Source organism: Pleurodeles waltl, chromosome 1_2 (genome assembly GCF_031143425.1).
Source record: "Pleurodeles waltl isolate 20211129_DDA chromosome 1_2, aPleWal1.hap1.20221129, whole genome shotgun sequence".
NCBI classification, from domain to species: Eukaryota; Metazoa; Chordata; class Amphibia; order Caudata; family Salamandridae; genus Pleurodeles; species Pleurodeles waltl.
The window spans coordinates 955612080-955627539 of NC_090437.1; the positions used below are offsets into that span (position 1 = coordinate 955612080).

General features: G+C 41.1%; 1 protein-coding gene across 2 annotated transcripts in view; it reads left to right on the forward strand.

Moving 5' to 3' along the window:
- Positions 1-13949, forward strand: part of DLC1 (DLC1 Rho GTPase activating protein) — a 1219048-nt gene extending 1205099 nt beyond the window's left edge. For both annotated transcript variants that reach the window (XM_069200770.1, XM_069200779.1), the window contains 8 exons: positions 1580-1739; positions 1860-2058; positions 3897-4110; positions 5895-6009; positions 7161-7379; positions 8124-8341; positions 10504-10677; positions 12134-13949. In XM_069200770.1, coding sequence (XP_069056871.1) covers positions 1580-1739; positions 1860-2058; positions 3897-4110; positions 5895-6009; positions 7161-7379; positions 8124-8341; positions 10504-10677; positions 12134-12254 — 1420 coding nt within the window. In that variant the 3' untranslated portion in view covers positions 12255-13949. The remainder of the gene's footprint in view (positions 1-1579; positions 1740-1859; positions 2059-3896; positions 4111-5894; positions 6010-7160; positions 7380-8123; positions 8342-10503; positions 10678-12133) is intronic.
- The last annotated feature ends 1511 nt before the right edge of the window (positions 13950-15460 follow it).

Below are 15460 nucleotides of genomic sequence, written 5' to 3' on the forward strand. Positions count from 1 at the left end.
TAGAAGCGCCTTTATTTTTAAAGACATCTTGCAGCAAAAGTGTAAAAGTATGACTGGGGCTCTTAAAATAAAAATATATATATATTTCATTAACATGTAGAACCGTTTCACCTTAGTACGTCACATTATACCAGTGCATTGAGAAGTCCTTTTCAATACCGATAGTTTTCATACATTAATTTTCAAACATTCATTTTTCCCCTCACCCTGACAATAATGTCAGTAGTGAAGTAAGATGCAAGTCAGTTGTTTAGTGCATTCTTTGGGCTGGGTTCCTCTTGCACTTAAAAACGTAGTTTATTAAATCAAACACAGAAGGTTTTGTAGAATGCACATATAGAAGTCATGTATTTAGATGTCCTTTTATTTATGATGATGACCAAAAACAAGGGAAGTGTAATAAACAATTGCCTAGGATCACACAATTTGGTAAATTGAGGAAGCAGGAATTCAGGTTTTCTGTTTTTACTTTGTGCAGTTCAACCACTGATGTATATGCTTTGCTTCCCCTACACCCACCTTAGGGGTAAAAGAATCCTGCAGCCCCTCCTCAAGGGCTGTTAGTATGCCTGTTCCGTTGTCAAACACAGACGCTGCTTCTCCTGAACCACAGAAATAAACATGAAGTGGCTGCTTGCAGCGACCGTAATGTTTCTTTTTTGTTCATTGCGCTTTCTTTTTGCAGCCTAGTGGGTAGGGCACAGTCGCTGTATTTTCCCACACTGCAAATGGAAGGCCTTAAACAAGAAAGTTATGCATTCTAAAAGCCACCAGTGGCAAACCCACAGCAGTGTTTCTCAATCTCGTTAAAGTCTCCATCTTCGCGTTGTGTTGATGCGCCTTTTATTCTTTGGCCTTTTGAGGGGTTCGAGTTCCTGAATGTTCATCTGAAATCTCCATTAGCCACAGACTTAGTTTCTGATATGTTTCTTTTGTTACTGTTTTGTAAAAAAAAAAAAAAAGCTCCCCTCGAATCAAACAGTGAAGGGGGCTCCGGTGAATTCTTTTCTGTTCGTGTGCGCTTCAGTGAGGTCGTTTGTGGCGCTGGAGCTCCTGGCTGACAGCGTCTGATGTATTATATTTGCGTCCTGCTGTTCCTCCTACTGCTGGCTGGTGGGCCAGTGTGGGGGATTTGTAAAACCAGTGTTTGACTCACAAAAACCTTATTGTCGACACGCCTGTCTTCCTCAATGGACCAAAGCAGGCGCATTACCCGATGTTGCTGAAGAAGGGATTCATTTTGACTTCTCTGTTTTTCCGAAGAACCTTTTCACCTCTGACTTTGTCTTGCTGTTTGCTATGAGCTGATCATTACTTGTTTCACTTCGCCCCAAGGCCATCCTATCCGACCCCCAACGAACATTCGTGTTGTCTTGGAGTGTCTGCTGCATGGACTTTGTGGGGTTGCTTAGCTGCCTGGCTGACAAAGGGGTGTTCATTTAGATTAGTATATTATGCTGTTCTTATAATTCATCTAACTTTACTTAATTTCAAATATTTCTCAACATGCTTTACTTTCTTAGTGCATTGATGGGTGCCTAGGTTTTGAAGGTTTTTATCTTTTTCCTTCTTTTTATAGGGCTGTACCGAAGTTTATGAAGCGAATGAAAGTCCCGGATTACAGGGACAGAAATGTGTTTGGGGTACCCCTTGCAGTCAATGTACGACGAACAGGGCAGCCCCTGCCTCAGAGCATCCAGCAGGCCATGCGGTACCTTCGAAGCCATTGCTTGGATCAGGTTTGTTTGCCTCTCTTGTGAACTCAGTGGTGTTGTAAGTGTCTGCAGTTTTCCCTGTTGGGCGCTCATCTAGCCCTACGACTGCTGATGCAGTGTTCTTGTGTCTCCTTGCTTGGCCAGGTTGGACTGTTCAGAAAATCTGGTGTCAAGTCTCGAATCCAGGCTTTGCGCCAGATGAATGAGAGCTCCGCAGACAGCGTGAGCTACAACGGGCAGTCGGCGTACGATGTGGCTGATATGCTGAAGCAATACTTCAGGGACCTTCCTGAGCCCGTCATGACCAGCAAACTCTCCGAGACATTCCTGCAGATCTACCAGTGTAAGTACATGCAGACAGGCGGTGGTCTCCTTTTAGAACCATCACAAGTGGTGGTCTCCATTAGTGAGCTGTTACTATGCCGAAGCAAATTATTTGCAACCCGGGTAAATGTAGTCCAAGACATGGCTTGGAGACTTCCTTCCAAACTAAATGAGACCTCTCCTTCCGCTTTCACAGCAGCGTTTTGTACCAGCTGCCCAAAGAGACTATTTAATTGACTCCGGCAATAACTTTTGCTGTATTTTTCCTCCTATGAAAACTTTGGGCCTATTGTGATAGTTCTTTTGCATTCCTCACCCATATTGAAAGCAATTTGAGGAACAAAATATACAAGTTTACGATTGCTAGTGTCTATCTGAGGCAGTGTCGCAAAGGAGCAACCTCTACCTCAGTGGTCTGGAGTAATAAGTGCACCAAGTGTTGTGGTGTGAGTTTTATGTTGGCTAGTTTTCGATTTCTGCTAAATATTGTGTACTTGCTTTGTCGTTTTCCCATTCCCATTCTTTTTTGGCTATCATATTTCTACTATTTCTGCTGTCTGTGCTTGAATGTCATATGCTGTTTTTGGATTTTTTTATTTTTTTATTTATTTATTTATACATACCCATTGTTGCTCTAGGGTCTCGTTAAGACCATATGCGGCTTTGGTATTTCTGGAAAAAAAGCGGTATCAGCCTTCGGGCTGGGGGAGGTACAGAACATTTCCTGTTTTTTGACCCCATCACCCCCTTAGCTGACCTTGGCATGGCTCACGATTGGCACTCTTCAGTTCTGTTTTTTGACATCCTAATGTTCACACGACTGCAGTGTTTGGAAATCCTCTGCGGCCTGAGCGCACGTTGCTTGTAATGTTTTTTTCCTCGGGAAAATTCGGGTGGTCGCAGAGGAAGCAGCTTATTAAATGTGGCCTCTGGCCCTGAAACAGGGGCAGACGCTGAAGGGAAGCTTACAAGCCGAGCGCCATTTCTCCTTAGGAATGCCATATAATTCTAAATGAAAAGCAGGGCCTGTGTCTGGCTTTTCGGTGACAGATAGGGGCTGGCGGTAAATACATTTCCACTCGATGAATTTTTCTAGGGTGTTCAGTGTAGCATTCTGTAAACTCGTTTTTGGGCCGCGCGTGACCATATTGGTGTGGTTCTTCACTGTGTGATGCTACCAGAATTAACTGTTTTAAACAACTAGAAGCGATTTCTTGTGCATTTCCCCCTTTTGAAATGGCGGGGGACTGGTTTATTTCACGAGCCACTCTTGTGGTTTCCTTATTTTATAAAAGACAAGTTGCTTTAACCCCAGACCAGGCCTGTGTTGTGCTCTGTAGCCATGGAGCTGTGTAATCAGCTCGCCTTCTGGGGCTGCCTTTCAGTGAAGTGCTTTTTCCAACATGTCACCACACTGCTCTTGCCCAGTGGGACGCTTCGATTTCTCGCATATGTGGTGTTTTCCTGCAGTGTCCTACTTAATATGGTTGGATTTTATAGGTAATTTCCGTTTTGTTTCCACTCTCCCTCAAGTGAGACATGCTGTTTATACGGAGTGCCCCTTGATAGAATCATATTCGATGAGACATGTTCAAAGTTGGCAAGACTCTAGAATATTGCCACTTTACAATTTTACACTTGCAAGCCTAATGTTCAACATCATTTATGGAACAACAGCATATTCATTAATTATATTTATATGGGATGATGTTATTTAACCATTCATTTTGGAAAAAATGGATGCGCTCACCCAGAGCCGAGCGCGACCCTGAAGGTTTTCCTGGCACTGGAGGGAAACACTTGACACTGTGGTTAAATGTTGGCAAGCTAATGGTGGCATGGTGTGATGTTTTGCAGATGTTCCAAAAGACCAGCGTCTCCAGGCCATCAAGGCTGCCATTATGCTCTTACCCGACGAAAACAGAGATGTCCTGCAGACCCTGCTGTATTTTCTGAGTGACGTTGCCGCTGCTGTGGATGAAAACCAGATGACGCCCACCAACCTTGCAGTGTGCTTGGCACCTTCCCTCTTTCACCTCAACACACTGAAAAGGGAAAATTCGTCCCCGAGGTAATTGGTTGAGCTGCAGAATAAAAAAAAAATTCTGAAGGACTCTTTGGTGGCCACTGTGTTAATGTATAGTTTGCTGGAATAGTATGTTTGTATGATCCAGAAGGGAGCTGCAGTGCATTAGCTCACCAGCTTTGCGCAATGACTGATGCGGTTTCTTTTTTGTTACCTAGTTGACAAAATTCACTAATCCACTCCACTGGCATTAATTCATGTATCTAAAATTCAGATTGTCAGGGTACAGTGTTTCCTAGGGTCTGCGCTAGTTCGTGAAAGTATATTTTGGAGGCCCTAGTGGATATCGAGTGAGTGATAACTAAAACATACTTATTGTTTTTTTTTCTAGGCATGATACAAAGGATAGTTGCAGTAATTAGTGGAATGATTGTTGCTCATGATAAGCTGTGGTTTAACAGCGAAGTTGTTGAATGTGGGATCTCAGTTCAAATCAATGGCTTTGTTACTTGACCAAACTTCTTTGAGCAATCCTTCCATCCCGTTCCTTTTTTTCCGAAATAAGGGACACCAAGCAATGGGTTTATTAGCAGTAGTAAGCCCTAAATACAGTTGTTGATTTCCAGTTCTCAATGTGTCAGGCAATCTTCATAGTTACAAGCAGACAGGCTAGTAGTTATAAGCTTGGAGTTTCGCAGATACGTTTACTGAGCAGTCTTAGCATAGATCAGACTGCAAGTGTCACGAGTTGTGTGTGGTGACTTTACGCAAGAAGATTCCATGAAAGTGTTCAGTCTTGCTGAGGATGGGAAAGGCAAGAACTTTTAGATCTGATCACACAGTTGAGAAGTCAAGGAAACCGTGTACTATTTCAATCTGGAGGCTGTCTTTGGGGAAAGGGCACCCAGCACATGGGGAAAAAAAACACATTCATGCGTCCCAGCAGCGTTTTATGGGGAATCTAATCCTTTGTTTGAATGACGCACCCAGCACCTAGGGAACCATGCTAGACTCCCTGTAAATCCAGGTTTGTTATGAGAGTGTCAGGTTTGTGCTTTCTTCTCAATTCACTGAGCGCTACACCAGCGATACGTTTGTTTTTATATAGTGGTGTGCTTTTCGTTGTCTGAAACTTTACTGAGATAGAGCGAATCTGCCCATATTGGGGACTTAGGCAGTCAGACAGCATAGCTGTGAATTCTGACCTCTGCATGGTTGACCACTGTCAACAATATCCATCGGGAAACAAAAAAGAAACCAAGAAAAGTAGAAACATGGGTGAACTTGGGCGTCTTTGTGTCCTTGAAACTCTTGGTCTATACTTAAAATAATATCATGGCAACTTAGAACTGCCTAACTCCTGCTGCTACTATCCGGTTCAGTGGCGATTCCGTGATCGATTTCACGAAATACTCATTTTCACTGATACAATAAGCTCCTGTATTAATGACAGTATAAAAAGATCAGATGACATTTTAAAGGAGATCTATGCGCGTGTTATTCGACTTTGAGGTATTTTGTACAATTAAGTATATGTTAAGCTTGATATGAGAGTCAGTCCCTGAAAGCCAGGGCTGCCTTCTAATGAAAATGGGTTGTGGTTTTCGTGTTTTGTGTGTTTGGTGTACACTTGTAAAACTAACTCTAGGAAAGTAAACTGAGGAGTCTGTAATAGTGAAAGATGTGACCCTGTTTCGCATAATTGCCAACTCTATATATGCAAGTAATCTGTGCAACCTGGACGTGCAGTTTATTTGAAGCTAGTTCCACACTGTCCCATACCACCAATCCTCATCTATTGATGTTTTTTTTTTCTTTCCCCACAATAGGGTGATGCAGCGAAAGCAGAGCCTAGGCAAACCGGACCAGAAGGATCTGAATGAGAACCTTGCAGCAACCCAGGGCTTGGCACACATGATTGCAGAGTGCAAGAAGCTCTTCCAGGCAAGTCTTGGTTTGAACGATGAAGAGTTAACCTAGATAAAGCCCAGACTGATATGATTATTTACCCCTTATTTGCCCTTGGCAGGCAGAGCCATTATCCTCAAACCCATTCAAGTCTTGGATGTCATTTCAAGCTATATTGGTAGTGTCTCTATGCAAGCCACAGCCTACTGCAAAGTATGGTAACTGGGTACAGTGTTTTGAAGTATCTATAAAAAAATAACTTTTTTAGGACTGGGATTTAAGATGTCTGCAGCATTCATATAGACAGTTCTCTTTGAGATGCTATAAGAAGTAGGAACATGCGTGTAATTTGTTGAATTGCTGACTTTGCTATTGGTAGAGGATTTTTTTAAGCCTACTGTTTCTAGAATGGAGTCAAGCACTTTCACTATGCATGCCATATTTTAATTTGGGTACTGATTCAACAAAATTCAGCCTTCATTGAAATAATTAATCGGGGTCTTCATTGCTGCATCATAAAAAATGAGATGTGGCCTATGTCGTGTGCTCCCTAAGTTCGTTCTGGCTTTTTGACTAATTTAACTTTGTTTTCTAAGACTTGCTATTTTTTTGTTTTTGCTGACACAAATATTGTTTTCCAAGGAGACCATGTACAATACTGCTTGCCAAAATAACCAGGACTGGCTGTAGTTGTCTGTCATCACATGGGACACATAACCATCTCCCCCCTGCTGCACATCACTCTTTGCCCCCTTTGTACAACACCCCAGCCTATACTCACCGATTGCACGTTCTGTGTTGCTCAGCTGAAGCAGTTAGTGATCTCTTGGTGTAAATTACCCTAAACGCATCTGATGCAAATCACTGCCGGATCCTTGTTGCATTGCACATCACATTGTACTTCACTGATGTACATCACCCTATCCCTAATTGCCCTGGTTATGTTTGGCAGTTGGTCTATGTTCTTTGGTGTATTTTGCAGCGTGATTCTTTTCTAGATTCACATTCTGTGCATTATTCTGCTCTTTATGTGGTCTTCAAGTTTTTCAGAGATTTAAGTCCCCTGGCACAATACTAATTCAGGGTGAGAGGCTTGGTCTTCTACCAAGCAGAAGCTATTGTTTAGTAAATTTTGCATGACGGGAGGGGATCCTGTGCACCAACTGTTTTTCTGATTCACTTTTTAGATCCCAGAGGAAATGAGTAAATGCAGGAATTCTTACATGGAACAAGACCTAAGGCCAGTCAGCTTGGAAGAGCTTGGGCGACAGAACAGTGATGAGCCATCAGACTATCGTTCCTATCTCCAGGAATCCATCGATAGTCTTTTGAAAGAGGTCAAGGAGAAATTCAAGGGCTGGGTCAGTTGTTCCACATCAGAGCCCGCAGACCTAGCTTACAAGAAGGTAATAACAAAACTATTGCTATCCAACATGGTCACTGATTGGTCTTTACATATCAGTGTCCAGGGTGCACCATAAAAGTTGCTCTAGCAGTTTAAGATGTTTCAGAACATACTCCCTGAACATGTCATCACAGTTTGACCTAGACTGCGATCTATAGCGAAAACCATAGAATCCTATAGAAACCAGCTCTAGACACTCATATTACTATGAGTTCTCCCAACTTTGTTGCCTGGATTATTGCCTGTGTATTGCCTTGGTTCTGGATTGCAGTTCATAGCTGCATCATTTGGGAGTGGAAGGGGTCCTAAACAGTCAACATCGCCATCCTTTTCTTCTGAAAGGCGAATCCTGGGCAAAATGTGTACATACACACCATATATGCCTAGGGGCAGTACATGTTCTGTGCCCTTTTTATGGATGTTCAACTTGACTTTAGTTCTGCAATCAGAAGAGTCTATGGGACACCAGATAGCTTTTAATTTCACGTGGAATCTCGTACACAAAATGAGAATGCTCCTTAGTTAATGTCCCAGACGATTATCTCTCCAAATGTATTCTCTGTTACAGAAACAGCACTAGTCTCTTTTGAAATTAGTCTGTGCTTGGGATGCTGAATCTGGGGGCCCACTCTACTATTTAAAGGTTTTATTGTTGTGTATGACTCGGCACTTAGGTGACAGTATTGTGCTACAAAAAATATATATTTTGAGTTGAACTTGCACTGAATAGCCATGTTTCTCCTAGGTGTGCGATGGCCCACCACTTCGGTTGTGGAAGGCAAGCATTGAAGTCCCAGCTGCACCAGAGGATGTCTTGAATCGCATTCTGAAAGAACAGCACCTATGGGATGAAGATCTTTTGGATTCTAAAGTCATAGAAACGTTGGAAAACCAGACTGAGATCTATCAATATGTACAGAACAGTATGGCACCACACCCAGCCAGGGACTACGTAGTGTTGAGGTGAACCTTTTCATCAAATATATAACTTGTTTTGTATTGTAAAAGTGGCCAACTTTGAAAACGTTCTACAACGGCATAACATGAGCTTACTTTGTATCATACCACTTATTGGTTTATTTATTGGTAACTGATCAAAGTTGACAAAGCTTGTTTTTTTTGTTGTTTTTTTCTTATCGAGAAGTGCCGACACATTGCAGATATTTTTCCTTCTCTTCGTGGCCACTACTTCTTGACTGTCTCAGTACAGCAGGATTGTACCCAAGCATGTGAAATCCCTCCCACCCCAATTACTGCATCATGATTTACAACACATCTTTCATATGTGCGATCATTTGTAGAGCAAATGAATCCATAATGAACAGGACTATTAGCCATTTCTTGGAACATTACAGAAGTTCAGCAGTCACTGTCGAATAAATACTTCTAGGGCTCTTACCAATTTTCATTAGCCTATTATCTGTATTTTAGTTAGTAATTGGCAGCCGCATTATGCTAGCTCCACATAATCTCACCCACCTCTGCAAGAAAAAATATGATTCTGACTCAAACAGTCAGCAAGTACCATATTTATCAAACTGCTTGAACTAAGCATGTACAAAACATCAACCATTTAGCATTCAAATCTACATCAGTCCCTTCTTTGTGTACACCTTAAATGTTGTAAGTCTTAAATGCTCACCAGCTATTTTCTACCAGTGGTAAAATCTTTGCTTCTGGTGTGCTAGTAGCCGATAATATCATCATTGCGTCTTTTTTGCCTCCAACCAGGAGGGAGTGTCACCACTGGTTATGGGGACGTGGTGGGATCTATGCAAAGGTGTGAGGTGAAGGTGAGAGTGAATTAAAATTACCTCTATACCCAGGTAAATTCCTAATTTATTATGACTGGGATAGGGTAAAAAAATAAAAACATCTGTCATATAATGTGATGGGAACAAATTACGTGTCCCTCACATCAAAAGGACCTCTGGAGGCAAAACAAGACCCAATGATAATACTATCAGCTACTAGTACACCAGAAGCAAAGAATACACCACAGGTAGATAATAGCTGGCGAGGGTCTTGCAATGAATGGGCAACCGTGGTGAATTAAATGGAGTGTTTTCCCTCTCATTGAAGTTTATAGAAATCTGTCTGGAAGCTGAGTGAAAGTCCTGTACCGCTTCTATCTCCCTTTCTTTTTTTATTTTTTTATTTTTTTGTAAGTCTTAGATGGCCTCAAGTCACCAAATAAGAATGTGCCGCTTTATTGTACAGTACGTAAATACAACCATTTGGAAGACTTTGCTTATCCTTGGGCAGATGTCAACCTGGACTGTTTTACTAGTTACAGATATACTGTTGCTTCCCATGCATTCTCCATCTTAAAACCCCTGATTGATTTGTCTGGCTACCGAGCGGTGCACGTTTTCTGACTTTGAGCTTGTCCTATACTTAGTTCTCCTTTTGCGTGGTGCTTCTTACCTGCTAATAGTCAATCAGACCATTACCCTTAGGGCAGTGAAAGGTCCATTCTCTAGCCATTGTTTCGTCTGCACATCTTTGCTACCTAACCAATTCTGATTGACTGAATATTGGATAGTCGTTTTGAGGCACAGTGTAAATTTGCAGTTACTTTAATGGCAAAGTAGTGAAAAATGTTTTACCTTCATTTGGGAACATGTGAAACCCTTCACTCTGCATGTTGCCTTCGCTGCCCTGATAAGTTTAAAGGGAGTTGATTGGCTGTAGAAGCCCAGTTATTCTTCCATGTTCTGGAGAAGGTTTGTGAAAAGGAACAGTGGGCATGAGCTGAAAAATTCTAGTGCCCAGGGATCTGCAGGTATGGCAGTGTTTCAAGTTGAAGTGGTTAGGGTAGGCTGCCAGGCAAGTATTGGTATGTTCTGACTAAGGGCCGAAGGGTAGAGAGCATAATTGAAAGGACAAGGCTTATTAAAAGTCTCCAGGATTAAAACATGTATTGGGGAGGGATGGAGGGAGGGGGAGGTTCAGTCAACAAGAAACTAATTTGATGTCCTGTTTGTCCTCTGGGCATTATCTGATCCCATTGTCACCCTCCTTACCCCTTTACAAAGAAATTGTCACTGAAAAACATTGCCATTTCTTAACAAGCAGATCTGCTTCTGTTTATTATTAATTGAATACCTGTTTTCTTTTATTAGATCATGGAGAACAAATTTACCAAAAGGTGGTTGTGCACTGCTCATGACATCGGTGGATCATGACCGTGCTCCCATTGTAGGCGTCAGAGTTAATGTTCTCATGTCTCGCTATTTGATTGAGCCTGCCGGCATGGGAAAATCAAAACTTACCTACATATGCAGAATCGATTTAAGGTAAGTTTAATGTATTTTATAAATGTTTCCTTGATGGAAAAAAATCAATAACGTGAATGGCATTCACAACATTATGCTGGACAGATAAGGCAACGTTGCTTTACATGCCGCATTATTTAACATTATTGTAATATGTCAGATTGTTCCAATATATATTTTGCTGAATTGTTTGTTTCACAGTTTTATATTTTTATGAGTAGTTGTATGTCTGATCCCATCCGGGGGCTAAATGGCAGTGCTCAGGAAAAACTAATCAGTAACCCTTTGCTAATGAAGTCTTCATAGAATTTCTGAAGGTATCCTCATCTCCAGCCTCCTTACTTCAGTGTCTGGATCTAACTGTCAGCCACAGAAATACAGGGAAAACACTGCCATGTCTGTGGAAGCTATCCTCATTGTTGCATCTAGAGCCATGCTACTCCAGGGGCATCCAAAATGGATCCCAGATCCCATTGAATTTAGTACTCACTCATACAAGAGTTCTACTACCTTGCTAACATACCCACCGCACATACACTCAAAATGTACACAAGATATCAGCCCCCAGGTCTGTGTTTCACGTAACAGCAGAAACCTTAAATGTTAGGTGTCAATAGACAATGCCATCTCCGATACAGCTCCCTGTTAAAGGACTGGCCATACTATAGTTCGTAAAACATTGAACATTGTCACCACTGCTTAATGTGATGTACACTGAATAGGGGCAGTAGTCCACTGTCTTCTATTAGGGCAATCTTGGTGAGCCCCTCTAGGTCACTGGGCTGGTCCTACACACATAAGGTCTAGGCCTCTGCACTCCACAATATATTAGTGTGATGTTGGGCCAAAATAAAATTTAGGATACCAGTTTCACATGCAGTATGCCCTTGAGGCATGGATATAAGCAGGGGTTTCTTGCAGGAGAAATACCCACCCCAACGGTGTTGCAAAACTCAATTTTATCATAAGATTTAGTAAAGTTTGTACCATGTTTTAACATGTTAAGATGCTGCAGATTTCCTTCTGTCTGTACGCTGTCCCGAACTCCCTCAGTCTTAATGCTCACCTTCCATCAGAATCTTCTACTTTGAGCAAATATATTTTTTTTATGTTCAGAATCCCATAGCCACTTCAAACATTTAATTTTTTTTTTTTTAGTGTTTTCAATCTAAGTGTTTTTGGAAATGAAAGGATTTTAATGTAAATTATTTTGAGCAAAATGTTTTGAACTGCTTATCTATAGAACAGAATCTGTTTTCTTCCTAATTACATGCTGCAGAAAGTGATGCTAACTTTGTAACTATGTTATAGGTGTAAAGAAAAAAGGTAAAATGATACCTGGTATCTCTTTCATGTAACTTATGTTTTACAGCGTCACAAAATTCAGGTTTTGCCACTTTGTGTGCAGCTCTCCGTTCTTATTTCTTCATCACCTTACTTACCCCAGCATTAACGTGTGGTTTACTTTTTGTTTTAGGGGGCACACGCCTGAATGGTACCATAAGGCTTTTGGACATTTCTGCGCAGCTGAAGTGGTGAAGATTCGGGATTCATTCAACAATCCGAATATAGAATGTAAAGACTCAAAATCTAGGTGACCACTGCTCCATCTGTCCAAAGATGTATGCTCTATTCCCGGAACTGTTACTTTTTAACACTTGGTCATAATGACCTCTGCTCAAGACAATTCTTAAAGCCAAGTGCTAGAAGTTGAACTCAATTTGCAAATTATTTAAGGACCTTTAGCAGTGTCGTTCTAGTTTAAAGCTGCTTTGCATCTGCATGAGGCCTCTGGACTAGGCCTTTATTGCAAAACAAAGAACTGTGTTTCTCAAAATGCAAGACAATTTATTTTTTATGTTGTTGGACATTATGGATTGCTTCTGAGAAGCAAAACAATAGTACATATATTCATATATTGAGGAACATTATGGATACTAAACTGCATTCCTGTGTGTAATAATATCCCTCCCTTTGCTTGTGTACTTTTATTGTCAGTGCTATGAAGGACCGGTGTGTCCGCTGGATAAGTTGGTACTTTACAATGTGTTCTAATGCAAACGGAGACAAGCGCTGGTGAAAATGTGTTGAGTAAAGTGGTAAAGCAAGTGAAAAGCATGGTGCTTGACCGTGGTGGGCACACAGACTGTTTTAAATGGATCTTCTACAGTTAAAACTGGATCGTCTTTATCTGCTCCTTTCTTATGTGCATCTTACCTCACTCCGCCACTATCTGGAATAAGCCCTGTCTCGACCTATAAAACTTGGATTCTTTTCACCTATAATTCTCTTTGGAGCAGTTTGTTAAAATGCAACTATATAGAAGCTGTGTCAATATGTTGTAAATTAATGTATAATATTCGACCGCCATTACCATGAAGGCTATAGTTCATATCGATTCACAAGTACCTTGTAACTTTTGCTCGGCAGCTGTTAAAATCAGATGTTTGGGCATGTGACCCAATAACTAGTATGGTGATAGGGAATTGTCTCAACAATTTTCCATTGGAATTTTGACCATGTCCTGATCGTTTACAGGACTGTGTTAGACGGAAGAGGCCTAACTTCTGAAATGGACACCAACCAAAATGTGTTACATTTATAGAACCGTTCCTGTGTTCTTTTTATATGCCCTGATGTACGGTTTTGTTAGTTGCAAATCGTGGCTGCTTAAGCACAAGTCATTTATGGCTGCTTTTTTAAACTCCAAGAATACCCCTTAGATGACAATCAGTAGGCAGCAGTGACGGAAAGATCCCTTTTGAAATGTTGCAGTTTCTACAGGTTTTACTGTAAAGTGAGGTATTGCTTGGAAGATGAAGTGTTCGTGGTAAATTAATTTTATACTGTTCCCTAGTGGATGACGTATGAGTGGGAGGTGAAAGAAGGACTTTTTTTATTTTACCATTGTCAGTATTATGTCAAAGGCTTTCTGATGAAGAATACTTGTTTTGTTGCAAGCAAGCATGTTTTAGTATTTCATGTCCGTGTTTGTCTTGAGTATGTAAACTGTGTTTGTACTTTTCAAAGTTATTCTTTTTAAATTGTAAGATTTTATTTTGTACATACCATTGAACTGTATACTTGTCCACAGTGTACTATTATAGGATAGCATGTTAAAGCTTAATTATTTAAAATATACTTCTATTTATACCTCAGATATTATTCTTTTTTGTACTTTTGACTTTTTATCTAGAGTGATAAAAGTTAAAAGTGAATACAATAAAGGAAAATGTTTCTAACTTGCAATGTACAGAATATATTAATAAGTGCACTATTAAATGTTTAAACTTAAACTGTTGCTTCTTTTCATTGCTTACTTTATGGTCGTTCCTTTTCAGTTCCTTCTACGGAAAGGATACTAAAAGTTTGCATATTTCATTTGTAAAGAATGAGAGAGTAGACACTACCCCACTACCAACCCCACAAATGCCACATTCACAGTCTATACATTCAGACTCTGACCAGGACACATCTGCATTCCCGCTGTCTCCCAGCAGGGCTAACCAACAAATAGAAAGATGCTCGATGTGATTATAGAACAAATGCTAAGGATGACTCCTCTTTGGAACAGTACCTTGTCAAGGATTCCCTGCCAGATGACACCTTACTGATCATGCAGTCATAATTGGGACAGCAGAGCACAATTACATACCCATACCTGTAGATGATTAAAATGTCCTCATTGGAACTACCTTCAAGACTGAGTCCACTGAACAGTTCTTACCATTGTTTAAGACCACCATATTCAACTGCCTCTGAGCTTTCGTTTTACACCCCCATGTACCATCTGACTCTTTCTTCATGATTTATTCTGGGAACTGAGACTCTACACTGCCAGAAGATACGAGTTTAAAAGATTAACACTGCAGGAGCGTGTGCAATTGTGCGTTGCAGCGCCGTGGCACAGTTACCAACTTAATAGCCCAGCTACCTAGTTATGACAGACATCAGTGGGAGGGGACAGAAAAAATGCTACGTCACTTCTCAGAAGGATACAAAAAGGGCAAAGAAGATTGTCCACGATGAGAACATTCATCTCCAGTGCCCACATCAGGTGTGCCCTTGTCTCAGCTGACACTGACTCGAAGCGAGTAGCTCCTAATTATTACTAACATGGCAAGCTGGTCCAAGTACAACCCTTTTCACAGTTGACTATCAAGGTAGCAAAAGCGAGCTGTCTGAGGCGTCTCAGATAATACCTACTGTGTCCATCCCAGTACTTGTCTTTTAAAGAAAAATAAATCACTTTTTAATGACACAGCTTTACTAAATACTACAAAATCAACTGCACAGAACACAAGGTGCCCGAAGTAGAGACATCTCTGCCAACAAGAAACGATCTGCCTGTTGCCCCAACCACCCAACTTCTGTCAGTGGAATGCTGGGATTGTACCTGCTGCACTGGGAGTAGATAACCTTGTATCAGTTGGTGTTTTCTATTATTGTCCATCACTACTATCTAGAACTCCACACCATCTCTCCCAATTTATCACACTTCATCAGCAAGGATCACCATAAGCTGCTGATGGAGGAAGTTCTAGCATTCCTTCTCAAAGGAGCAACAGGAATTGTACCAGCACATCGGAGGGGGATAGGTAGTGTATTTCATGTACTTTCACGTTCCCAAAAAGGACAAAACATTTCAACTGATCGTCTATCTCACAGTACGTGTTTAGTCAATTCAAGATGACTAATGTTTATGACTTATTTCCAGTGATCAGTTCGGGAGACTACATGGTAACCCTTAACCTGAGTCACTCCTATTTCCACACTTCCATACATCAGGCTCACCAACACTGTC